Source organism: Electrophorus electricus, chromosome 25 (genome assembly GCF_041902795.1).
Source record: "Electrophorus electricus isolate QZ-2024a chromosome 25, ASM4190279v1, whole genome shotgun sequence".
Taxonomy (NCBI): domain Eukaryota; kingdom Metazoa; phylum Chordata; class Actinopteri; order Gymnotiformes; family Gymnotidae; genus Electrophorus; species Electrophorus electricus.
The window spans coordinates 5,967,364-5,994,600 of record NC_137521.1 but is presented as its reverse complement, the minus strand read 5'-3'; the positions used below and the strand labels follow the sequence as shown (position 1 = coordinate 5,994,600).

At 45.0% G+C, this 27,237-nt stretch overlaps 1 protein-coding gene across 5 annotated transcripts; it reads right to left on the bottom strand.

Moving 5' to 3' along the window:
• Positions 1 to 3: 3 nt before the first annotated feature.
• dmxl1 (Dmx like 1) lies at positions 4 to 26,253 on the bottom strand. Of its 5 annotated transcripts, none has more exons than XM_026999739.3 (45): positions 26,102 to 26,253; positions 24,687 to 24,886; positions 24,095 to 24,220; positions 23,076 to 23,150; positions 22,909 to 22,987; positions 22,701 to 22,824; positions 22,514 to 22,580; positions 22,239 to 22,417; positions 21,953 to 22,154; positions 21,198 to 21,366; positions 19,485 to 19,673; positions 19,106 to 19,350; positions 18,253 to 18,925; positions 18,045 to 18,166; positions 17,872 to 17,961; positions 17,276 to 17,378; positions 17,070 to 17,189; positions 16,667 to 16,888; positions 14,776 to 16,413; positions 14,574 to 14,684; positions 14,164 to 14,333; positions 13,168 to 13,265; positions 12,909 to 13,074; positions 12,361 to 12,604; positions 11,186 to 12,255; positions 10,047 to 10,229; positions 9,633 to 9,709; positions 9,021 to 9,142; positions 8,607 to 8,849; positions 8,114 to 8,301; positions 7,860 to 8,026; positions 7,615 to 7,700; positions 7,232 to 7,433; positions 6,977 to 7,094; positions 6,545 to 6,607; positions 5,222 to 5,308; positions 4,996 to 5,117; positions 4,246 to 4,387; positions 3,915 to 3,975; positions 3,550 to 3,677; positions 3,313 to 3,390; positions 3,129 to 3,220; positions 2,765 to 2,817; positions 2,453 to 2,670; positions 4 to 2,212 (listed from the first exon to the last, which is right to left on the bottom strand). In XM_026999739.3, exons 2-45 carry the CDS (start codon positions 24,771 to 24,773, stop codon positions 1,988 to 1,990), a joined length of 9,024 nt encoding a protein of 3,007 aa, XP_026855540.2. In that variant the 5' UTR covers positions 24,774 to 24,886; positions 26,102 to 26,253; the 3' UTR covers positions 4 to 1,987. The 5 variants fall into 5 exon arrangements, with proteins under 5 accessions (XP_026855540.2, XP_081563423.1, XP_026855541.2 ...); XM_081707297.1 differs by lacking the exon at positions 26,102 to 26,253 and adding an exon at positions 25,189 to 25,534; XM_026999740.3 differs by lacking the exon at positions 6,545 to 6,607.
• Between the last annotated feature and the right edge of the window lie 984 nt (positions 26,254 to 27,237).

Sequence of the window (27,237 nt, the reverse complement as noted above, 5' to 3'; positions counted from 1 at the left end):
ATAAATGTTGCATCAACTTGATTTATTATACCATTACATTAGGTGTATTTTACATAGTTCAATTTACAATAATCTTTATACCTATTATAAAATTAGATTTGTGTATATTCACATTTCATAGGTTAAAGGGAGAACGCTCGAGAAGCTATGCAATACAGCTGCAGTTGATTCCTTCTTTCCACTTCATTAAGCAAGTTACAGATTTCATCCTAAATGTTTTTCATTTAAATAACAAAAAAATCTTAATGGTGATAAATATGTCTAGATTTTAAGGTTTAAAAATGTACCTTTAACATGAAGTGACACTGGTGTGTGAAGTTTGTGCATGGTGGGGTCACTTTCATGACAATAACTAAAAACATGGGGTGGTGGTACCATAAAGGCATTTCTAAAACAATGCTATGCCCAGCATTAAATTCTAATTTAAATTATACACTATAAATATTCCTTGTGTTAAATTAAATGGTTTTCATATGGTCTGCAGTTAAATTAGGTGTTCCATCAACACCCTGATTCTGTATTTACATAGGAAATAAAACTCTGTTTTATGCTCTTCAGTTGCTTCCCCCTAAATAAAGATAATATACATTTTTACATCCATTGAATTTGATTCTTGTGCAAATGCTGACCACACCCAGCCCTCACAAGCCATAGGGCTGGCAAAAGAACACCAGTCTGCATTAATTTACCATGGGCCAATACTATGCACCCATTACCTTTGATTCAAAGAAGTCATAAAATGATAAGCAAAAAGGCATAGAAGTGATGAGTTTGACTTTGGCAGCATGACAGGGGCAGGACATTACCCAGAACAGCCTAGTACAGCATTCTCCTCGCTACAACACAACTCACGAAGGCCTTGTTAATTAGCCATTGGGGGGGGGCTAATTTAAAAAAAACAAAAAACAACACTGCAGTGTTGAACCCCTCCAGGACAGACTGATGAACACTTTCAGCAAGTCTAGAGACAATTAGATGTCAACCAAATACCAATGGACCAAAATCTGCAAAATATATTTGTTGGAGATAACATCATTTATTATAACGTATTATGTAATGCTGCTTCCAGTTTAGCACGTGTAAATGCAGAGGGGAAAAAAAATCTATGGCTTGAATGAAGCAAAGTGCTTTGTATTAAGGATTTTAGCCTTCCACTAGTTTGTTGACTACAGATACTTTTTTTTTTTTTATCTTATCTTAATTTGGGGGAAAAAACCTTCAAAATCCCAAAACCTATGATTGCCTGTGTTGAAATACATGACTGTACATGCCCAGAATGTACCCAATTACAACCAGGCAGCTAACTAAATACTGTTTATCTGCTAGTAATACACAATACCTGGTTTATACATATTTAGGAATACAGGTATAAACTAGCAAACCTAGTTAAATGTAAGAAGGGTCACAAAGTCCTAAGCACAGTATGTAAATGAGACCATGAACCTAACTTGAACCAATAAGTATCCAGGTCCAGGTCTGATGCATTTTAGGTATAAATATAAGGACACTTCTCACTATTTAGTCTAAACCACAATCACAACACTGCTTAGCAATAATTTGATTATTCAAGGCTTACTTCATGAATATGAATATATATATATATATATATATATATATATATATATATATATATATATATATATATATATATATATATATATATATATATATATATATTATATATAGCGAGAGAGACCCATGTATTTGAATAAGGGATGAGAAATGTATCCTATAGTGTGCTTACATATATTGATCAGTCTAATTTTGATCCTGATACAGGTTGTACAATGCGGCTTATCTTCTAAATTCACATCCAATACATACATCATTGTATTACTCAGTCTATCAGATGTCTGAAACAGGCCTTGCTCACTGCTCAGTCGAAGAGCGGAGCTCCATCAGGTCTTCAAACTCTGCCCCTCCGCAGGTGCTTCATATTGCTCAGCATCTTACCATGTGCAAAAGTGGCTCCGTGCTTGACAGCTTGCTACATGATGAACCTAACGTCGCTCTTGATGTTGTTGCCGTGGGCGCTGAAGCAGTCGGGGAGGACTCGCATCTTCATGGTCCCATCAGCACCGCACGAGAACACGTGGTTGCCCGGTGCCATCTCCACCTGCATGACGCCCGTACCCAGGTTGCGGAAGATGGACTGCCGCGCGTGCTCGTTTGGGAAGGTGTGCAGCAAACACTGGGTGGACATGCTCCATACCTGTGCCAACAGCCCACCAGTCCAGTTACTACACCCACCGTGGTAGCAGTCAGAAGCCTTTGATTAACAGTTTAGTACCAGTTCAGCAGCAACACCCGAATAGCCATGTGCTTGATAGTAATAATGAACAATTGTTTACAAACTCTGGAATAAAACAGCTAGCACCTAACATATTGCATCAGTCCCGAGCTAAACCAAATATAGCTTCATAGTGGGGCCACAAATCCTCCCGCCATCTACCTTGATATTTCCCTCAGCCGAGCCGCTGACAAAGCGGCCCTCGGTGGCATCCACTGCCAGGGCTTTGACGGGCGAGTCGTGGGCCTGGAAGCACTGCCTCTGGAGCTTCTGCGTGAGATCCAGCACGCTGATCCAGCCCTTCCTCCCACCGCTGATCAGCAGCTGCTGTCTGGGTGCCAGAACGAGCACTGTGGCGCCGGACTCGTGGCAGCTGAAGCCTGCGATCACACAGTCCCCCACACCGAGTTTGGTTTATGCTGGACAAACGGGACTTGGAGTGCTGCATGTGTGTGTGGGGTGCGGTGTGCTTACCATGAACCAAACTGCTGGATGGGGCCACCAGAGTATCCCACAAACACACATTTCTGTAGGAAGAGAGAAAATGGGGTGGGAGAAAAGAGAGAGAGAGAGAGAGAGAGGCAGAGACAGAGAGAGACAGACACACACACACACACACACACACACACACACACACACACACACACACACACACACACACACACACACACACACACACACACAGACGAGGTAAGGACACACGTTCACTAGCTGGGGCTTTGCTTGAGTGAAAAAGCAGTGATGAGGGATGTTTCTTTAGTTGGTCGGTGTGTAAAGGAAAGAGTGAACTGGGAACATACGAACAAATAAGGCTCAGTGCCTGTTATGTCTGGTGTACCTGTTGTCAGTGGACAGGCCTGCAGTGGCAATGAGAGAGGAGGAACTCACGAACACGAAGTCATGAGCCGTTTTGTTATGGCACTGCAATGTCTGTGCGGGAAGTAAAACAGTCAGCGCTACTTCAAAAGAAAGGACAAAAAGTACACCAACACCTTACCACAATCACGAATGACTCAACTTACCAGGTACGGTTTTGGTGCCGTGCCTGAAGTATTTGTTTGCCAGAGACTAAGTGCCCCGTCTGCATCAACAATACCAAACTGAGGAAAATGTCAAATAAGGAATGAAGGAATGAATGAATGAAATGACAGAAAAAAATCCCATTAAACTAATTTTTGTATTGTATCCAATAAAAATAATCTGAATGCAGATTTTAGGGCATTCCAACACCACCAACACATAGCAGGACACTTCCTCACCTTGTTCCCTTGGTAGTTAAATCTGATCCTTGTTACCCTAGAGTTGCCAGGGCTCCTGAAGCAGATGATCTGTTGGGAATGGCCCCATTCGAACATCCTCACGCTGCCATCCTGAGCTCCGGTTAGGTCTGTGGTCAGAGAACAGCCCACCCAGCTCACATGCTGATGCAGCCTATGCAAGCTCTCCCAAAGACTCTTGGACCCGTAAAGGGTGTGTGTTTACACAGACGCTAACAAGGCCATTTAAGCAGATTTGTCTTTCACACTGGAAAAGTAACGTTAGCTCATACGCGGCACGTGAGGGGAACTCGAGTCTGTGAGCTGCTCTCATCCCATTGTAGGAGGAAAGGCCTGGCGTTACTTACAGTACGGCAGAGTGGGGTGGGATGTCATCCTCCTCACGTTGTTAATGTTCCGTTTTATTAGCTACATAAGGGGGCAAAGGAGCGCGTGAATTCAAAATGGAATCTTCAATGTCCCGAGACACATTTCAGGAATTCAGACTTCATATATACTTCATGCTCAGCATTTGCCACATCAGCAAACGCAAATGCATTACTGCATACATGAATCCGTAACTCTCCATAAGGAGACACCTTATGACATGCCAAAGCACAGAAAATCAGGGATTTATGACAAATCCCTTATGTAGGCAGGAGCAAACGAGCCGGCAGTGGAAAGGCAGGATCTTCTCACCATGGCAGCTCCTCTGCCCGTCTGGTGGCTGCCCAGCCAGGGCATGTTGATGGGCGTGCCGGGGCTGCTGTGGGTGTAGGGCGTGGTGCCATGCAGAGTGCTGTAGTCGTCCCGAGCATGGACCACCAGGAAGTCGTCGCTGCTAAAAATCCATCACGAGACACAATGCTCATCAAAATGAGACACGCAGGACTGGATGATATTACACCACTCTCATCCTACCGTTGAATCGATCTGGAGCAACATTTTTAACAACACCTGACCAAATCCCTACTATTGCTCATGGTAAAATAAAACTGCATGGGGGGGGGGGGGGGGGGGGGGGGGAAAGCACCTCATTTACCAAAGAAAATCTAACAATTTAAGTATCTAGTGCAAAGCAGGAATAAAGTACACCGGGGCCTCCTTTTTAAAAAATTTTAAAGCTCCTTCACAGTCAGAACTCATTTTCTTGGGCAGTTAAACAAGACGGCACCTTGCATCCTGCAGCCCCCTGAGAAACACAAAGCCCATGGCCCTGTTCCAGAACATAACAGACGTAGTCAAGGGAAACGCAGATTTGGATCAGCGTCTGAGCTCTTGCTGGGGAGCTCACTCACTGCACCCCAGCCACCTACGTTATACATTTGTACATTCCTTGCGCTTGGGTAGTTTTGACAACCCAAGAGGCAGCTGCCAAAACCAAACGTGCTCCCTCTTGGAAAAAAATGCCTCCAGAGAAGTGAAAGGAACAACGTCGGCTCAGCTCACCCTTTCACCTCCGTCTCCGCCTCATCGTCGACCCACGTCAGGATCTGCGTGGCCAGGATGGAGGACACGTCCAGCTCTTGGATGTCGTGGGTGGAGGCAATTGCCAGGCAGTTACGATTGGCCTGTTAAGGCAAAACGGAATTTGTTAGGACTTTTCCTTATTCTGTCAAGCTTCGCCGGAAAACGCCGGCACTCCTCTCGCCGCACCACAGACAACCCAGCTCACCTTGTTGATGGCGAAGGCTGTGATGATGTCGGACTCCTTGTGGATGATGCGTGCTTTTCCCCCGGGGTAACCCAGATCTGCCTCGACCTGTGGGAGACACAGGCATCAACTCCATGCCTTGCTGGGACACCAAAATTTAACTTGTCTACGGCGATTTTCGCATGCAACCCACAATGAACCACTGTTACGAGAGCTGGCGTCACTGAACGTGGCTCACAGGGGCAGGACAAAGTGTTAGTTATCTGAATTAGTAAGTGTTAGCGTGGAGCATGATGGTCCTGGGACATTAATGCAAAAAATACCAAATACAAAAGGAAAGATAAACATCATTTAAATTTTGTAAAATTGCATAAATAAAATACATGCATTTTAGATAAATCCATCTTATTCTGCACTGTGCTCATGTCCACCCACACAAACTGACACATTCACTATTGTCACATTTTTTAAGCATCATCAGCATCATCTTTTAACGCAGGACACCCTGAAAGCCAGGGGAGCTAAACGTGATGGTTTTTTAATGTCTTTTCAGGGAGTGTGGTTTGCTCAAGGACCAAGACGAGCAACATATAATTAACCAGAAGTTCGGTTTTCACATTTGACTTGCTATAGCACTAAACACTTGGTCAACATTCAATTATAACAAATTACAGATGTTATATTCTTACTGTAAGACAGACTGTATTATTCTTGTTTAAATGTCAGATTTTGGTTTGTAACATTGTATAAGGATCCTGCAAAAGCATCCATATACAATATCCATACTAGTCATTACATACATGTTCAAAATGTGTTGATTTTTAATACTCTAGCAATGTCTTTTAACAGTGGGAAGACCTGATGCACTCTGATATGAAAGTTATATAATGAGATAGAAATCAAGGTGCTATTAGCCAAATAATGCACAAATGTCATTAATTATTAAGGCTTATATGATTAACAGTATAATTACAAAGACAGTAACAGGAGGAACTGTAAATGCAGTTGGATTTTGCACTGTGAAAATACACTTATTAGACGCTGGTTATGCACACCATCATCAACTTTAAAGATGACCTTAAGACTTTTTTTTTTTTTTTTTATTAAACAACAATTACCTCGGTAACTAGCTAGCACCCATTACCTAGCTAGGAGTAACCTTGCCAGCCTTGAAACACTATTCTGAACCTTGACCTCATCATAGTGAGAAAAATACCCCAAAGTCATAACATGGAACTGCATACAACTTAAAACAAATAAGTAGCATATATTGATTTATCAAAACAGCATAACAAAGCTTAAATGTTAACCTCCCCTTCCCCAAAAGGTTTCGGCTAGCAGTACCTGATTGAGGCCAGGTTCCTCCATCCCTGAATATCTCATACTGCCAGTGCAGTCCTCAACCGACTTAATCATTCAAAAAAAAGTCACGGAAAAAGTCAAACGAAGAAATGTGATCAAACATGCAAATCATTGGGATTCATAAAAATGCAGAATTAGACTGTTAATTCCAAAGAAACATGTTAAGCAGACTACAAAATTAGCAATAAATTGCAGGGGTGTTGGTTACAAAAACAGCTGACAACACAATCAAAAGTGACTGCACACGAAGGGATACTTTTCTTGAAGCACTGTGCATTTAAAAAAAAATGCTAAAACGCCACTAACAATCAACAACTGATCTAATCTCCAGCTTTCCGAATACTGACAATACGGAAAGAGCAGTGCCATCACTCTTGGCTGAGTGAACGGGAAAGCCCGTGGACGAGCGAGTACCTCGTTCGGGTCCTGCTTCTTGGTGAAGATGTTGCGGATGAAGGTGTCCTGCACCTCCTCCCGTTTGACCAAAAACTGCCACAGTCTCTTCACAGGAAGGGCTGAGCGATGTCGGGACCTGGAGAGTACACGTTCAAGACACTGTTTCACGTGGTTGATGAATTTAATCGTTTTGAATTTTTTTAGGCCACAGGAACAAGTTCGAGGCTGTTTGCTTTTGAAAACAAAGCCAGACCTTCTTACATCACAGCATACCTAAAAGGCGTGTTAGTGGGTTCCAATAAGGACTTGTGCCTGAGAAGAGCCGGTCCTGACGCCACGGCCTCGTCCGTGGCGTGCGTGGAGATGTAGTTCGACGGAGGGCCTCCAAAGATCTCCAGCCTCTTCAGGAGCACCTGCTCCCAGCGCTGAAGGGTCTTCAGTACAGCATGGCACAGCGGGGAGGAGACGGGCAGGTCTGGAACGCACACGTCCGATTGGGCAGACATGCGGTCAGTGTGACAGCGCCACAGCAGCGAAAACGGCGTGACTAGAACCCAACCCGCCTGAACAAAACTAAAGCCCTAGCCATGAACGGCCATGTGTGGCGGAAGAATGTTCTGATGAACCTGAGTGGTGCAAACGATTCCAGACCTTACCCAATAGGTCGTGGCCAGCTATGGGATAGAACGATTTCAGGTTCACCAGCACCAGCTGCACCATGGCCAAGCGCATCAAACACCAGCTGAAGTAGGCAGAAAAAAACGAGAATTTAATTAACATTCTTGTTAATTTTATTCATTAATTACCATTTAATTAAATCAGGCATGTTGATTGGAAAGTGCAGTAAAAGGAGTTGACTGGCCGTGTAGAGCTTTTTAACAAAACGGGCATGCCAAAGCACCTGTATGAGTTGTTGTTGGAATGCTCTTGAAGAGGAGAAATGGCATCAAAAGACTCTCCAATCTCATCTTCTTCCTTGTCCTCCTCTTCCTCCTCTTCCTCCTCCTCACTCCCCTGGCTTTCCTCTGAATCATACTCACCCTGGCTGGCAGACAGTGGCAGGAAGGGCTTTGGGAGATCAGAACAGTGAGTTTGTGCAGCATGTCAATCAGTGGACCCCCCCAAAAGAAAAGACGAACATGAATCTTCCTGTACCTTTGCAATGAAGTAGTCCCAGATGCTGAGCTCGGGGGGCACAAAGCGCTCTTTAAGGACGGACACGTCCTGCTCAAGCACGGGGCCACGGCTGGCAGGGCTGTCCTGTGCCTCTCTGGAGCTGCTTCTGGAAGAACGCAACTTGAAGCGCTTCTGCTTCCGTTCCTGCTCCTCCAGAGTGGCTGGCACTAAGGCACAGGAGACCGTCGTTTGCATTAGCAAGTGGTCTTACTGGACAAGTGCCTTTTTAATGCAGAGAAGTTAGAAACCGACTCAAAAAAAGGAAACCGTCGTTAGGGGCATAAGGCACATTACAGCTGAACCATAAAAACACAACTGCAAGAAGCATTATACGTGCCACAATCGCAGGCTGCAAAAAAAAACAAAAACAACAAAAACCTAAAATCATGAATGACTGCATTTATCTTAGCATAGGTTTAGTGGCAACACCCATTATATTAGCAGTTTGTCTCTTCACAAGGCTCCAACCAACCTGAGGATGAGCTTGGCTTGTCCACCACAGGAAGGTGGGCTCCCCCACCGAACACCGCCACCCACAGCTTGCTGTTGAGTGAGTGGGCTGCAATACGGAAGAGTTCGAGGCTGGAGTGGGTGGCCAGGCCGTGCACGAAGAGGCTGAGGAAGACAGCGGTCAGGATCTCGCACAGCAGCACGCCCAGGCCCGGCTGGTTCTCTTCGCCGGCGTTGCTCAGGAGGTGCATTAAAGCACTGATACCTGCAGGGGGCGATGTGAATCACAGAAACGGTAGTAAGAACAGGGCGACGGGTGGAGTGCTCACCAACTCTAAACGGCAACGTGCTGGTGACGCTGATTTAAATAAGGAGCAGGACTGCCCTGGCACTACAGAGGACATAAATCCAAATATAGGAGATTGAAGTAGTTCACCAGGCCACTGAGCTGGAGAGGTGTTGGGAAGGACAGCCTCGTCCATGCTGAGGGTTCGCAGAGGGTGCTGATGGGAAAGCAGAATGCTCTGGTACACGGTGCCTGTGAACTGGTTGATGTGGCTGGAAAAAGCAACATTTTCAGGTGTAAGGTCTGACGTAATTCAAAAGACCCAATATACCAAACACATTTTAGGGGTACAGCTACAAGTGTTCAAATATGACAAGAAGCACAATGTTAACAGACATAATTGCATTAATAAATCTAATCGTGCATGTGGGGTGATCCACACAAAGGCTGCGTGTCAAAGGCTGCCAAAAAATGGCACAAGCCAGCCAAAGGGGATACTCTGATGCGTCATATTCTAAGGGCATTCAATCACCATCAGCAAAATTGACCTGGGAGTCAGACACATGTCTGACAGGTTTATAAAATCTTCTTAACTGAGAGGTCAAAAATGGTTCAAAAAGAAGAAAAGGGGGGGGGGGGGGAAACAGGCTTGACCAAAAGTGCTGTTAACATTTTCAAGTTCTTTTGAAATACTGTATGATGTCCGTTCCAAGCGGCGGTTTTTGTGAGAACAATGAGAACGGCCCGCGGCATCTGACCCACCTGTAATCGTGGCCGTCGCACAGGCACTGATAGATGCAGGCGGACAAGGAGGCGGCCAGGGTGTGCATCACATAGATCTGAGAGCAAAGCAGCCAATCGGAATGGAGGATTAGGAGCCAGAGATGGAACAGAGTGAGTCTGAAGAGAGGTCTTAACTCATCACGACAGCGGCAGTAAAAACATTTCATCGGCAACCACAACCACCAAATATTCCGCTTATACTCCATTTGGAAATTTCCAAAGTATAAACACTGTTAGGATCACTAAATATGTAGGGGTTTTTTTTGTAAACGTACTATTGCCAAATATAAGCAAATCTAAGCAATTAGGGTAGAATTTCAAAATGAAACATTTTTTTTCAGGCATTTGTCTCCAGTCTATGTACCACCAGCGCTGTGCCAACTACCTGCTTACCTCGTTGTTAATAACATCTGGATGGGGAGGGGAGTCCAGAGTGTTAATGGTGTGCAGTATGTCGTGCGTCAAGTTGGTGAGGTGAACTATGGGATTGGCCACCACTGTTTTGGAGCTCGCCGTGCAGGCCAGCAGTAGAGGAACCGAGGCTTGCTGCTGAACAGAAACTTGAGGGCTGTCATCCTTATTTATAAAAGAAAAATGTACAGTTCATTACAGACAACACCACCACTGAAGAACACCCACACACACAAAAAACATACATCATTCATTTTCAAAAAATGTAACACCGCCGACATCTTAAATTCCATTAGAAGTGGAGCTCAAATGGAGTTTTAACAAGCCCCACTGTCAGTGCCAGGAGACAGAAACCCAAAGTCAATTAGGATTAGTCAAAGGAGGCTGCTGATTTGTGCGACAGCCGGGGCATCACGCTGCGCCTTCTCAGACGAAGCCGGTGTCTGGCTGCTTGTCTGAAGCATAGCAGGAAGGAGCACAAGGCTCTGGAGAGCCCCGGGCTTCAGCTCCATCTGTCAGCTGCTGCTGGAACTGTCTCACTTCTGCTGGCTACCCACTCTCTTTCATAAGACTTTTTCTAGTGCTGAAACTCTACAGTTTGCCTTTCCGAAATAAACTGAGTGAGGATGACCGAGACTGATCTAATTTTTCCATGCTGCAGGTACCTGGTTCCAGTCAAACAATGGTGTTTAAGAAGGTGCCAAAACTGTGCAAACAACACATGAATAACAGAAAAAGGATCCGTAACTGTAAACCGGCATTTGTAAATATTAACATTGCATTTTGTAAACATATGTAAAATGTAAATGTGAGGGAGCAACTGTGCACGACTAATCACTTAACAACAAATTAAGCTACACTCACATCATCAAACCCAGGACTTTGGCGTTGCTAGCACCTTGTTCGACCTACCCACCGTCCTTACCTTAAAATATGAGATCCCATTTGCAAACTTTGCATTAAACAGGCAAATGCGAATGCTGCCTAAATGTCAGTTACAGTTCGAGATCATCTTTCTATGACTTGTTAATTTCTACTGGTTAGGAAAAACGTTCACTGGGCCTGTCTCAGAATGAAACTGGGAGGTTTAACCTTGCATAGTTTGTGATGATTTAAGTTACCTGCTGGGACTGCTGCAGCAGTAAGATGAGCTCCATCCTGACCGAGGCCAGCCCTCCACCGTGCGAGCCGTGCAGGCTGCAGTAGCTGAGGAAGATGCGCAACAGAGGCTGGTTCCTCTGCAGCCAGAGCCTGCGCCAGTGCTGCACCTTCCTGGCCTGCTCGGCAGTACCCTCAGCCCTTTGCTCCTCTCCCACGTCCTGGCCGAGATCAGCAGAGATGCCCCCGGGCAGCTGCTGGAGGTTGGGGTTGTAACCGCAGCACCTTTGGAGGGCCATAACCTCACGCTCGAGCCAGTGACACAGCTGGCTTCGTAGCTTGCCCCCATCGAGCTCGTAGCCTGTGGAGAGCGTCCGCAGCTCCGCCGTCAGGATCTTCAGGCAGGAGATGAACTTGAGGCGGGCGGCAAGGATATCAACAGACAGTATGGGGGGGTCGTCAAGCTCGGCGTCTAGGGAAGCAGAAGTGGAGTTGGGAGCACTGAGGGAGACAGCAGCGATCTCCGGTTGGATGTTCTTCATCGCGAGGCCGGCTTCTTCATCTTCAGAGTCTTCTTTGTCGCTGTCCCACTTCAGCTCAAGTGGCTCATCTTGCAGGGTCATGGAGGGTTGGCTCCAGTCAAAGCTAAGCACAGAGTCTGAGTGGCTGTGGTCTTCTCGCGATGAAGACAGGGTATCCGAGACTGACTCGAAACCATTAAGATCAGGCTGGGACCAGTCAAGAGCAGAGCCCTGCTCTTTCCTGCTCTTGCTGGGAGGGCTGCAAGAACCAGTGAGAGAGGGTGAGGGCTTCTCTTGTTTGCGGAGCAGCTTAGATCGCTTGACAACTTTGGGCATTTTGGAGAGGACTTCCAGAGCCAACATGGGGCAACCAGCTTGTAAGTGAGCATTAGCAGCAGTGAAGAAGAGTCTCCTCTCTACGAGGCTAATGGAGTCCGCCATGCGGCCTTCTGCCGTCAGCCCCACTTTAGCTTTATCTGATGACACAAAATGGCGGCGAAGCAGGAGCGGATGAGTTCTGAGATAGGTGTAGAAATTGAAAACTGCTGGGTTACATGGAGACGTTGTAGATCCTGGAAGAGATGCTTTGGTTACAATCACAAAACCGAAAAAGGCCAAAAATACATCACAGCTAATTATAAAAAAGGAAATTTGTCCTGCGTAGCATAATTTCCCACCTTGGTGTGACGCATCAAGTTTGGGTTGTTCAAGCAAAGTATCCAAAGCCCTGCTGTAATCCTCTAGGACCCAGTATGCCATACTTCGTAAAAAGGGATCCTGGTGCATTGGAATCTGACGGTCTTCTCCCAGAACATATCTCTGGAGGATCTTCTTATAAGTGGAGGATGTCTCAAATTCAGACTCATATAATCTGCTAATGACCAAAGCCAGCTGCAGGTCCTGTATCTTCTCCAGGCAAACCTAAGAGAGTACAGCAGTTTAGCTGAAATTAGATTTGCTGTTTACACGTATAAGGACGTAGCGGTCGTATAAGGTGGCGGTCGTAAAACTGTGCAGACACCTCAGCACTTTCGCTTTGGAATGGGCAAACACATATAAAGCACATCTTAGAAAAGAACAGAAAGTTGAACTGAAATCAACTGGTTCTCAGCTATAGCCCTGTTAAAATATCCATCAAATATTTTAAAAATATCCATCAAATTTCTACTGTCATTTAAAAAGTAGATGGTATTTTATAACAATGACAGCTCTAAAAACATTTTACCTCAACTGCATCCTTTAGGGAGCCTGCTAGTAGGAAAAAGGCTGCCGAGTGCTGGAACCGCTGCTTTCCAAGTAAGGAGAATGCATTCTTCAAAGCAGCCTTCCTCCACCGGTCTTCACTAAAGTTGTTACTGAAGAAAGCAGTCATCTTCGTATTCTTATGGGACCTTCACAGAACAGAGATCATCATCAAGTTTAAGTCATGCTGGCAGAATACTGCTTCTCATCGTACATGGCTTTCAACTGTGTGCTGGGCGTACCTGTATAGCCCCCAGACCACTGCTTTCTTCTTCATGGCTAAATAGAACAGGGCAGCATCCAAGGGATCATTGTTCCTTTGAAAAGATGCTTTTGCAACCTGTTGAGAATTAAGATACTGGTCATTAAATGACTAGCAGCAATGAAAACAGAAAGAAAAGCAAGACGAGCAGGCTAGTCTAGATTTACCATACTGCTTTTCACAGCAAGACATTAGAACCACTTGCAAAACTCCAAAGGAAACTGAATTTGAGGGCTCCTGTGTGTCTGAGGGCTCTCGTGATGTGCAGTGTGCCAAAATATGAATCCACTCTGTACTTTGCAATTATTAGTTATAGCCACAAGTAACAATAAATATTAAACATGAAGTCACTTTGGATCCCTTATACGCATTCCAGCTCATACAAAAATATCCTAACCTTATCGTAAAATTATCTTTTAGATGTAACCCACCCATATAACTAGCTACTTTCACAATAGGAAAACAATGATCAATTTTCGTTAATACAGTCTTACATTCCTTCTTGTAAAACATAGCTATGAGCATTAAAATAATTAAATACTTTACCCACACAAAACTATATTATTTTAGCAAATCATATATGTAACTGACAGATATTGGCCACTTGAGAACCACCACAGCAGATACCAATACATCACTCTGCTTGCTAGCTAATGTTAGATACACTGAAATGTGAGCAATATTAGACAGTTAGATGCATAACATATTGTTATGAAAATAAAGGACACAACACTCAAAGTAAAGTAAAAATGGCCAATAGTGTATTCCTTGTACAAGCACTGGGACTATGTGACTCAGTCAGCTAGCCAGAGACCAAAAATATCTCAAGGCCAGCCCATCAGATGGTCCGACATATTCCTACCCATAAAATCCAGTTTATACAAAATAAGGAACCGGAGATAAAATCAGCCAATTAGAGGGAAACAATTCCTACATTTCCTATTTATCCTGCATTTTTATCTTCGTCTTTACTAACCTTTTCAATGCACCTGCGAAGTTTATTGGTGCTCCGCAGCCACCAGCCCACACCCATAGCTCTGAGCTCTGGCCAGGTGGGCTCTCCTTTCTGAAGGGCAGGCAGCATGTTGAGCAGTTCCTCCTCAGCCTCAGAGTGAAATGCCCAAGCATAGTGGCAGGTAGACAGTCCTGCAGGCCCAAAAGCAGTTACTGACGTGTGCACAGCTTCAGGTCCTCAAACTGGCACATGGCACCAAGTGACACAACATCTGAAGTGATGGTGTGTCCAATTCTCAGGCGGGCGATCAAACCAGGACAAGAATAACAATGTCTTCCGAAATGTCCATCTTGCCTCTTTGACAGTGAGATATAATACTGGAAAAGGAAATTATTTGAATGCTGGTAGAGGTATTTGCTTTGTTAATGTACCTTGACAGAGGAGCTGTGCACGATGTGCCAGAGGTAATGAAGTCAGCAGGAAGGTATGCAAACGAACAGCCAGCAAGAACTTCAGCCCACATTCATCCAGCGTCTCTCCACCTGATTTAGCATATGATGTGGTTAAGCCTCCATAGCAATAATGCAGTTAGTTTTAAAAAAAAGCAGACACACAGTATGCCAAGGTACCGACCTTGACTTTTTTCCTGACTTTCCCCAATGTCAGTGCTGGTGGAGGCAACGGTGTCAGCCAAGGCCATGAGGGACATCTGCTCCATTCGTGTCAGGCCTGGCAGGCTGGAATGAAGCAGGTGGCTGGACAGAACCTGGGCATGTTCCAAGCCGAAGAAAGTGGGACTGTACTGGGACAGATCAATGACTTTAGCACTGGCATCCTCATCCTCGCCATCTAAAGGGTCCATATCATCCATGCTCAAGGTGGTGGCCTGGAAAAGCTCGTCGTAGGTGTCCGTGCGGCTGGAGCCATGGCCGCTGTCCCCACTGACGCTGGACGTTTTGTCTTTGGCTTTGGGGGTTATCTCCTCATCTGCAGCAAGCAGAGCATACAGGGGTAACGGTGGGACAGAGTCGATCTCCGTGTAATCTGCGTTTTCAGCCTTGTTAAACATCTTTGGATCCCTGGCAGTGCTTCCGCTGGCACTGATGCTGAGGGATCGCAAACGTCGCTCCTGGTTGTCGGTGGCGTCTTTCAGAGCCACTATCTCTCCTGCTATGCACTTCACCAGGTGGGACAAGATGGCTTTGGCTCGTCGCACTTTGCCAAGGTCCATTAGCTCCAAAAGCTGCACCGGGTGATACTGAGGGAGGGTGGGGAACAGGTGGTGTGCTGCTTCAAATAAGCCATAGTCTTCCATTTCAGCCGGAAGGTCATACATTGTTCTTTTACCACTCAGCTTCTGAGCCAGGCTGGTCATAGACCTCATGAGAGTCTTTTTAGGAGGTTGAAGATTTGACCCCTCTTGCTTCACTGCTCCAGTGATGGAGTTCACACTGCCCACATTTGTGTCGCATGTGGTCAGTCCCGATTTGGCTGGAGCTGGTGGTTGCCATTGTGAATAGACATGCATCTCACAATCCATGCCCACCACCAGGATACCATCTCTAACCCAGGACAGTGACACTGGGATGGGCAAAGAGCCCTCTACAGAAGAAACCAAGTCCACTATCCGTAATAGAACAAGCCGAGAAGAGGAACACTCTCTGCTACTGTCCGACAGACCCAGCTCGGGAGGTTTTCCTGACAGTGTCCCATACATGTACAGTTTAGAGCCAAGACCTACTGTCAATATATGAGAACCATCCTCTCTAGAAACCCAGTCCAGATGGACCAAACCTTTGCCACTACTGCCCATACACTCTCCAGTAACCACCAAATTTTCCTGTAGGCTTGGCAAAGTCAGGTGATCAGAACTATTACCAGTGAGACTACTTGAACCATCCAGTTTAAGAGTCTGCTCCAGCATCCACTGGGACCCTCCTGTGGACTCACACTGGAATATACTCACATGAAGGAGGGGCTCCCTAGCAGCAAGTCCGAGAGATTTTGCGCCCCTATAGGCCACCGCTACTCGACTTGTATGGCAGCAGCTGATGCCCACTGGCCGGCCAGGAATGCTCACTGCGCTGCTATTGGGTAAGCCTTCTTCCACCAGCAAAGGCCATTCTTCCCATGCATAAGTAAGTGTGTCAGGAATATAATCGTCACAGGCTGTGCTACAAGTCCAGAACCTCATGGTGCCATCTGAACAAGACGTGGCAAGAAGATATGGGGCCCGCCCAGCTGGCTGCAATGATGATGAGCTCAAGTGGCCTGTAATGAAATCAGAAAGATGCCACTGTGCTCGCATACAGTGATAAAAAAACAAATCACAAGAAGAAAAAAAATTAAATTTAGGTAATTGAAGCACATTTGACAGAAGAATAATTTAATCAGCTAATCAAACTGGCTTGTGATCAAGTGATAGGCATGCTTATGCATGACAAAAAGAAGTAAGAAAACAATTAAGTAATTTATTGTTGTAACTTGTTGCCCTGGCCAGAGTCAGTAAGGATAGGGTGGACACCTGCAGCTGGCGTTACACGTATGACCTCAACCCCCTCTGGAAGGTTCAGTTCCTGACTGAACACCCTCTCGCTGGTCAGCATGAGACGACAAGCGCTTCGCAGATTGGACCTGCTAAGCTTAGATATTTGGATTGATGGCGAGGCAGACTCTAAGTTAAATTTTGAGCTGTTGACAGGTGACAGAGCTGCTGTATCTTTATTAGCAGGGCTTGAGGTGTCGTCTGGGTAGGGGGGAAAATTCAAATAGGTTAAATCCCTGAAATTTCAACCAACAAATAAACAGAACACCCTGTGAAAGGCACTGCAAAAAAAAAAAAAACTGTCAGAAGTTTGTGTATTAACTTTGGATATGTATGCCACTAGATAAAATACACAGAGAAAAAAAAAAAACTGGACACATACCCATAGCAACAGGAATTGCTGCCAGCTGCAGATGCCACATATGCAGAAGTGATCTTCCACTTTGGGTAAACTCCATCACCACCAAAAAGAAGCGGGCCGAGAAGAGCGTGGATGTGGAGGCTAAGCGAAGGACAAGGGCCAATTACATTTCACAGGTGAAAACCCGACGGCTGTAAAGATCAGACAATTTCAGAGAGGCTCCCTACCAGACTGAGTGGTTGGGAGCTCCTGTGAGCCATCATCCCTTTTCTCGTTTCCCAAAATGAGGTTCTCCTCGAACACATGCAACAACTGGGTCTGCTTCCCCTGCTGTGGAGGCAGTAAGTAGCACTGTAAAGAGCAAGCACTGCCAAAAAAGGACCAGAAGGAGGCCAAAATGGTTCCATGATCTATTAATAAAAGAAAAAGGACTGAAAATGTTATAGGGCTATATAATGCACTGTGTTAATCAAAATATATCGCAATATTGGCCTGTGTAACATCATGAGACATACATATTCAGTATTTTTTTTTGTGTGCCGTGAGTGTCCTGACTCACACCAGTCTCACACACTCCCAATGCTGCAATGAATTACAGCATTTACAAGCTCCAACAAGTGTACATAATTTTGTTAAAGGAAACATACAGAGGAGTTTTTATTCATATCACATCAAGGAATCACCACTGTATTTTTAATATATGGCAAAAAACACACTATAATATGTAGCTAAATAACTGCAATATAGTATCTTATCCATATCATGCAGTCCTAGTATATCGTATTATATTTTTAGTGATTGGCATGTGAAATCATGTACATACAAAGTCTGTGATGGCATCGAGCTCAATGATGCATCCTGGCCTTGCAGTAGATTGTTGACTTATGATGTTGAAAACTTCTCCAACATATTTCTGAGCAGCATAAAACAAATAAAGGGTTAGTTAGCTAATTACAGCTGATAAAAGCTCAAATCATGCATGTGGTCGTCTCTTACCGATATTTCAGGATTTGAAAGTTCACTCAGCAGTTTCTTGGCCTCGATAACCGCCTGATACAATCTCAGGGAGTGGCCGTCGCTTGCCACAAAGCAGGCACTTGGCGAATCACCGTACAACCCTATGAGACGGTATGAAAGACAGTCCACTACATACGGCAATACTCCGATACATCTGAACAGAAAACGAAGCAAGACACAACCTTACCAAGGCAGGAGCTGGGGATGAGTGAAGGGAGCCAAGCCACATTGGAGAAGGCCGAGGCATGGAGCGAGTTGATCCTGGCCAGTTCGGACACGCCCCCTGAAAAGGAGAGTGGTCCGACCGGGTCGACTCTCCACAGGATCAGCTCACTGTAAATGGCATTCGGGTCCTGGGACACGGTTCCCAGTGACACCCGACTCCTACGGCTCGCAGGAAGGGGACCAGGCAAAGACTGGACGCTGTCCACCTCAGGTGTGCGCAAGGCGTTGTGATGCGAGGTGGTGAGCAGCAGGGGCAGCAGCGAGTGGCAGGCCAGGTCATTGAGGTGGAAGCGATGGCCGCAGTAGCGCGACTTGTGCGACACGCTGAGCACAGTGGAGAAGGCCGAGCCCTCGGCGAAGCTGACCGCCCACTGGTTGAGCGAGCCGTCGGCGTGCTTGGAGATCATCAGCACGTTGGGGGTGAAGATGCTCAGGCGCAGGCTGTTTGAGCACGCCTTGCCCTGGCCCAGGCCAACGAGGACGGAGGAGGAACGGGGCAGGGCCGTGGGCCGCTGTCGTCCATGCTGGATGGCCAGGTCCACGTTTCTGTTGCAGGCGTACATCACCACGCTGCGGCTGAGGGAGTTGGCGTCGCCGGTGGGGAAGGCGACGGGGATCCGGGACGCAAAAGACACCTACCACACAAACGCGTGCCACTGATCATCAGATTAAAGTCTGCAACTACGCTAGCAGCCATAGTGTGAGCAGCCATAGTGTAAACATAAGCAAATTCATGACCAAACAACCATAACAAGCCTGCTTTGCATACACGTTCATAATATACAGAAGAAAAAGAAGAGGTCCATTGCTCCTACCTGCACCTGACGAAACATCCCAGGTTGATACTCATCCAGCCAGTCTACGTGCCACACCAGCAGAGAGCCATCCATGGGGTGGATGCTGTAGAGCATGTCCGCTGCCTTATTCCAGTCGCCCAGTAAAACGTCTACCTGGTGCTCCACAGCAGCTGCAGGGAGAGGGCCGGAAGCTGCATCCGCGCTCTGCTCTCCTTTGCTCCCTTCGGGGCTTGCCACGTTACCCTCCTCATCATACTCCGTCGCTGCAAACGGGAAACGTACAATTGATTTTGTTTAAAAACAGTGAGTCTAGTTCTCCAATGCATGCAAGGTTGGTCTAAAACATTTTAAATCGTCCCCCAACGAAGGGAGAAGGCACAGTGCTAAAAATACTGACCCCCATTGGCTTGGGCAGTGTGCGGTGGGTTGTGCTGCTCCAACGTGCCCCTGAGCTGCTGGAGGAACACCTCCATGGTGAGAGTCAGGTGCAGCTCTTTGTTGTTGAGCCAGTGCACGGTGAAGGGTCCGCCAGGCTCCTCCTCGTCGGAGCCACTCAGAGACGAGATGGAGGGCAGCAGCGGGATATCTGGCACAAGAGCGCGTTGACTGCTTCAACGGATTTCTCACTCCACTTGAAAATGATACAGTTTTTAAAACCGGCCCTTGCCACGTGAAACACGTACGGCTCCGGTTTCTGGGACGTGGTACTAACGTTGCACCATGCGGTGCTAATGTTGCGAGGGTGCACGCACGTTCATTGCCATGTGCTAATGGAGAACAAAAATGAGTGCACGTGCGACTAGGTGGGTGGAGTGGTGCAAAAGGGGATGTGGCATTTAAAATCCGCCAGTGCGACACTGGTTCTGAACGCTTTCTGGCTTAAAAAAGTGCTTGTGCTACCGCCTCCTCTGACCTGCTCTCATCGCAAACAGAAGTGCAGCGTGGTACCTCAATCCAAGCAGGCGCAATTTCTCACAACAGGATTTTGACTACAAACATCACCCCACTAAACAAAGATCCCAAATACTAACTAAACACAACTTGTATAATTGTTTATTTCTTTAGGAAAAACAATTCTATTGTGACTATTAAATGTGAATCAGACAGTTGGTGGCATCACATACAGGAAATAATATAAATTTATATCATTTAAATAATTAGTCATATCAGTCACAAATCTTTTTCTTCATAAAAGTGAGCAACAATAACAATATTAATAAGTATTATCACAGTTATTTTTGATATTGTTAATTATCATTACTGTATTAACATTGCCCTCTGAATGCCACCGAAAGAGGTTTCTTTTATGATTTGGGCCACCTCTTCCCATGCCAGTTTAATCTGCTCCCTCTTGTGCAATATATATTTCTGTGTGGCACCTCTGCTATTCCCTGACAAGCATGTCCGTTCCCTCATCTGCGAATGTTTTTCGCTCTGCCACTCACTGCATGCTCCCTGCCGTGACAAAGGTGTCGCCATCAAGCGGCGCCAGCTCACATGCGGCTTTGAAAGGAATGAGGGTTTAATCTGACTGCGGCAGGAGGCCTAACCACATCTGTTGATCATGTATTTAGTCTAACCCAATGCAACATAACTGCCTCGCCCACACGTGCCTATGACACAGTCTTGTGCCTTATTTCTGCATTTGCACTGTGTCCACAATAAAGCCTTTAGAGTGTTTAAAATATTGGTGAGGTTATATGGGTTAAGAATCTGACTGACCTAATAGCTTTTTCCAGTCTTACCAACAGTTCGGCATTACAAAGCAATAATTCTTATTCATGACAGTCAGCAGAGACCAAACTCGTTTGGTCATTGTGGTAACACTACATCCTATTTACGATGAGCATACCTCCACCCACATGCGGATATAATCTTTGGTCATTTCAACCTTGGCTTGCCACAGTGAAATATCTGAGTTGAAGGCAGTTGATTTCACAAGAACCCTGACTAGTAATTATTTATTAACTTGGAGACTGCCACGATGAAGAGACACCTCTCTGTGTTGCCACCCTCTCTCATTGCTTATGTAATGTCATCAAGTAACTAATAAATGGACTGCATCCATAACTGACAGAGAAGTTAACTTTAGATGACAACCCGTGATTACCTGTGGCCGGGTTGATGCTAGCTGCGATGTGGAAGTGGCACAGGGCGTTGGCATGGGGGGCGCTGGCCCTGTGGGCGTAATGCTTGTTCTGCTGCTGGGGGAGCGGCCCCGTGTGGGCCAGCTGGGCTGTGCACCTGACTGAGACCCCCCACGGCTCTGCCAGGTTCAGCTAGAGGCAAACGCAGAATGAGTCAGAACTTTTAAACTGAGCTAAAAAGACTCCAGTCTGTTGCTGCTTAAATGTGCTAGCAGGAAAATCGAGAGCAAAAAAAAAAAAAAAGTGCCTGTTCTTTAACCGATGCATATTAATATATGCTAATTTAATAATCTATATATTATTTCAACTGTATTCAATTTTAACAAGTTTGTGTTACAGAATTCCTCCTTTCTAAAACCAAATATGAGTCCACCCTTTAAGTGCAGTTTCTAAAACTAGCTCTCCCACTGACTGTTTAGACACTGCACTCCACATTAAAGTTAGACCTCAGCAACGGCAGACACAAAGATCAGACCTTTGCTATAAATCAGTTTCTCTGTAGAACACTACATTCATGAAAAACATAAAAGACACTGTGCTATGCTTCAGAATGTCCCCTGCACAATTCAGCCTGTTCCGCTCAGAAAGAAAAGCAAACTGTAAATAAAAGCTGTGATCAAAGCTGTTTTGCATTTCTCTGGAAAGGTTTCTGTATAACTAACCCAAAGTGTGGGGAGATTTCCTCAGCTTTTTGATCTGGCGAGGAAAGGTGACTCACCTCCAGCGGTTTCGGACTCTGGCCTTTGTTGTTACATTGGGCCTTCTTCACGCTGGCAGATTTCAGCGTGTTGCCGGTGTTGTTGCTGCCGGGACTGTAGCGGAGTCCGGACAGTAGGCAGTCGCTGGGGAGAAGCGTCTCGGCCCACAATCGACACACGCTGTCCTTGCAGCAGGTCAGCAGCACGTTGCCCACGGCGCCCCTGGAGGCAGAGAGGGCGCTTAAGCGTGACAAGCTGGCAGGCGCGCTGCTCAGCGCGTCAGAGCTTTTGGGTGCAGCCGCTCACCTGGGCATGAACTTGCTGGTTTTCCTCCAGGAGAAGCCGGTGACGGAGCGTGGGTGGGCCAGGTAGATGAAGGAGAAGTTGACCTCGCCCTGGGAGGTGAGCTCGGGGGGAGTGAACAGCTTCGGGGAATCCCACTGCCACTTGCTCGTGCTGTACCATACCTTCACTAAACAGTCGTCCTGAAGGTGAGACAACGCTCCCATTTCAAAATGCACAAGTGAAAAACAAGCCATTGGTGTGAACGATAACAGAACTGTGCGGTGCTAGATACGAACCTGCCCTGCCGTAGCAAAGAATTCTCCCCCTGGAGAAAACTTCAATAGGTGAATAGGTGAGGCAGTCCTATAACAAAGAAGAGGATCAAAGACACGATTATTAGTCCATAACCACAAGCTAGAGAGCAATTTAACCAATGGAAATCAAATGCATATTTCAAGCACTTTCATGCACAACTAGACTTACTTGCACTGCCATATACACCTCCAGGAACACAGAGGATCACTGCTACATTTCCACTCAGCATCAAAGCAGAAATTCACATTGGACCACAACTGCAGGCAGGTTGACCCAGTCAAAAGACTAGTACCTACAAGCAGACAACAAAAAGAGACAAAAAGGTGCAGCACTGACCAGAGACATCGATCTGTGTGATACATAGATATTCATATACCTGTGGGACTCCAGGCCAGGTTGTGTGCTATTGACTGCAAAACAAACTGGCCAGTTTTTTGCCAGTGGTAGTTCAGCTTCTGTTAAGAGTCAGAATACAGGACACATCAACATGACAAGAACGGTCAGGAGAGAGACAATTCTGATTCTGAAAATAAGATCACTCACCGTTTGTGTCTTTTCCTTTGGGCTAATCTGCACAGGCTCAAATATGCAAATAATGTTACCATAGGATGCAGCAATCTGTTGGTGATGACACAAAAAAGATTGTTCACAGCTAAACGGTTACGCAAACTTTACCTTTGCTACCTCTTCATTAAAACAATTTTGAAAGGCTTATACATCATATGCCTTAATCTTTCACTTAATCATAAATGGAAATAAATCAACACAAGTACAGCAACAAGTACAATATAGCAACAACAACAAAAAAAAAAACCCTTGAAATAAAAGACTCCTTTCATTGCGGAAAAGTGGGTGGTGGTAAGAGCTTATATATTGTATTGTGCAACTCATCACAATGGCTGCTCATAGGAGATAAATAATCCCCTTACTTCATCCCCTGTGGGTTATTTACTGTAATTTCACACGACATTTAGCTCTTTCTGTAGCTGATGGATAGGAAGGTAAGAAAGCATGAGAAAGACCCTAATGTGGAGACCACACTGCTTGCATCCAGAAAAGGACACATGCAAGAATGAGTCACCTCTAAGCCACTTATCTTAAAGGCACAGTCACAGTATTGGATAGTCTGTTCTAAGCAATGGCAGAGCATCAGTGAAAGGGTTAAGCTCAGCCCACCTCTCCCAACTTTCCGATTAGGTCTGCAATCTGGACTGGGTATTTGCAAGTGAGGATAAAACACATGCACGTGAAGCTATTTTTTTTTTTTTTAAATATATAGTGGAGACGTCTGCTTCCTGTTTTAATGACATACAGGCATGTGATCTGCAGCCATAAAACCCCAAGCCAAAACTGCTGTGTACTTTTGTATTTGGAGCCCATTACTCACATTTATATTAATAGACATTTATGGATTCAAGCTCTACATGAGTTAGTTCGTGTGCACTATGCTTTAAATGAAATCAACAGCTGGACCACTGACAATAGGTTAAGAACTACTGGGACTTGGGATAAAATTACACAGATCTTTTCTGACATGAGTAGGAAGAGCCTGTCACTCTTACTTGTCCTCCTTGCTGAGAGCAGTCCACACATCCAACTTGGATGTTCCCATGTTTGGCACCTGGGATGATCTGAAGCCTTTCAAAGTCACTCCCCAAGATTACAATGTCACATCCAGAGGCATAAGCCTTGTGCACAAGGGAAGGGGACACAAGATGGTACTCAGAACACGCAAACACGGCACCTGGTAAAAGCTGCAGCTGCCCTCAGGTCACACATATTCATTACAGAAATACAAATACGGTACAGCAAAAAGCTCTTCAGCAGATTGGAATGTTTGCCCTCTGATAGCATGGGCAGCTCTGTAATCACCCACCATTACTTAAATGAAAATGCTTGTTAAAAACAAATCTTCCTTTTACATAATATAGGGGTCGTTGAAAGGATACATGTCATGACCTGGTACCATCACCTAGGAACTGGCGCAAAATCACCTAGGTAACAGGCTGGAGCAGAGTCACACAAACAGCTGGATACTGATTTTCACCATGCAACAGTGTGAAACCAGCAGAATAATTTATGGGAATGGTGCTATAAAAAATTAGTCTGGAATCATAGACACATTTTGTGTACTTTGCAAGGCACAGGGTTTACCGTGAAGGGTACGTTGTTTATGCTTCCAACAGAGAAACAATTGTCCCCGGGGTTGACAGCCCCAGTAAGTACTTGGTGTAGATTCATTGTCTTCGGCACACCTAAATTTCAAATTGCATCCTTAGAGCGACTGATATCAGAGAGAAACCGATGCAATGTCATGGTTGTTATGATTTTCTCAACTGTTCACTGATATCCACCTAAGAAAAATAAAAGAATAAGTAAACGTTAGGCCAGTAAATAACATTACAATTACAATTTATGGCTAAATCTATTTTCCTGCGTTCGATTATTATAATTAAATCTATCTACTGGCTTTTACTGGGCTAAAGAGAACACGCTGGTGAAACCTTAAAACCTTTAGTAAAGGTTTAAAACTCGACAACCTTGACCAGAGGCCATATTCGCAGCCTTAGTGTTACTAGATACTTTAGCATTACAAAGTAAACCAAATGACCTAATAGATAGGATATGACTTTAGGTGTAGACAGGCAAAGGTAACCTGCACGGAGAAAGACAGGAGTGCGCGAGGTCTCTCACGTGATGCCGGGCAACGCTCGAGGTTCAAAACGGGTTTAACCAACATGCTAACCTAGCTAGCGTTAATGCTCGAAACAAGACCCATAGTGCTATTAGTCAAGAATCCAAGGTCACCATGAATCAAAGCGAATTTAAGGAATTCGTTTTGGGCAGCTGAAATACATCTCGTCCCACTAATAGTCACTGAACGGTTGGCCAGAAGGCAAGTAAGCCGTCTGTCAGGAGCTAAAGCAGGCTAGGCTAGCTACCTCAGCTACCTCCAGCTCTCCTAGCTAGGTTAGCGTGTTATCTTAGCTATCAGAGCTAACGTTACAAGCTATCGACACAACATTCAGACTTGGCAGGTCGTTGTGTTCAGCCAGCCGAATAATCACCTATTAGCTTGTAGGTAACGCCCCATCATCACTACAAACTACGCCTGACTCGATCTGACTTAACGGAGACAAGTTAAGGCTATGCGTGTAGCTAGTCAGCTAGGACAGCTACGTGGCCGTCTGTGTATATAATAACAGGTCAAACAATCCTAGCTAGCCGACATTACTGCTTCAGAAATGTGTCAACATAAAATATTTAGCTTTTCTGACGTATCCTGCATGCATCTAGTTCATGTAGTTAGCAAGACAGCTAACTAGAAACACAGCTAATCCAAGTTATCTTAAAAAGCAAGCTAGTTAACTCTTGTATACTATTAGCAGCAGCATGGTCCAATGTTGGCTAAAGTTGCCCATATTCTGTCATGGATTTTGCTAAAGTGATAACGTTAGAATACTACAGAAAATGCAGCTGGTTCGCTAAGATTAGCGAGCTCATCACAGATTCCATTATAAAAAATGTATACATGGGGATTTGAGTAAATTATTCCACAGAAGTCTTACCTCAGGAGTTCATTCAGTAGCAGGCTATGTTTAACAGTAATGCGTATTCCCCCATTATGGGAGATGACTAGCACACACATCGCTTGTTCACATTTGTGTGCAGAAAGATAGCTAGTTAGCCGGGTGGCTAAAGCTAGGCAGTGATGTGGACAAGATGTTTGGTAAGGTGTTTCCACCGCAATGCATTTTGGTTATTGTAGTTCCTAGTTGTTAAACCTTTAGCGTTAAATGTCAAGCATGAAGAATACCAAACGAATTACCGTTGCACAGTAATGTGGGCGATTAATATACGTTGCAATTTAATTGTTAAGAAACGTGTTAGTGTGTCTAATCTTTTTTATCTTTGCTAAGAAAAAAGGGGCGAAAGTGGAGGCCTATCAGTACATACAGTAACCTCAGACATCACAAAGCTGGCTAAGGTCAATTAGATTCATATTTTCTAAAATAATTGACCAATTTGAAATCTGTGGTGAAGTCACTCTGGATCGTTGCAGCTAGTGCATGACGACCTTGCTACCAGTTTTGTCAGTTATTGTCAGTTAGCTTTCAAGGCAAATAGTTTAGAATTGATAATCAACTAACCAAGACCCTACCTGTCTAAAGTCATTATGCAATATACTGAGTAATTGCAGAAAAGTAGGTCAAATTATTCTGCTACCAAGCTATGCTGACCCCAATTGTTTTCAACTAACCATTGCTAGAATTTCACTCTGATTGAAATTTTGCAACAGAGGTTTGACTGAGAGATCCAATATCCAGGACTATGACAGATGTGCAGCCTGGGCTTTTATTAAAGAATTTAGTTCCTGATTTTAAAAAGGCTCTGTTCCTCATTGTAACTAGCAAAGAGAATCCATCTTTGAAACTAAAGTTTCTTCTTGTGATCTTTTTTCCTGGTCTGCAGTTGAGCTCACTGTAGAAGCAAAATATGTGGCTAATAGAACATATTTAGAAATTTGTAAAAATGTAAGTATGTGTAAATGTAACTCAAATACCAGCCCACAGTTTACGATATTTTCCTAGTGTCTTTAAAGGTTGTAGAGTTACCACAGAAAAGTGTTATCAAAAGTTTGGAGTGTCTTTACCAGGTTAATTCAAGTAGCATGTTGTGCTTTAGAACATTTCCCAGTTAAAAT

What these genes read in the sequence shown, in the direction of transcription:
- dmxl1 (XM_026999739.3), bottom strand. Translation starts at nt 24,773, where the DNA reads ATGAATCTACACCAAGTACTTACTGGGGCTGTCAACCCCGGGGACAAT. An exon ending in AGCAATTCCTGTTGCTATGG is followed by an intron (nt 16,889 to 17,069) that starts GTATGTGTCCAG and finishes CCCCCTACCCAG; the next exon opens with ACGACACCTCAAGCCCTGCT. An exon ending in CGGGCAGAGGAGCTGCCATG is followed by an intron (nt 3,976 to 4,245) that starts GTGAGAAGATCC and finishes CCCCTTATGTAG; the next exon opens with CTAATAAAACGGAACATTAA.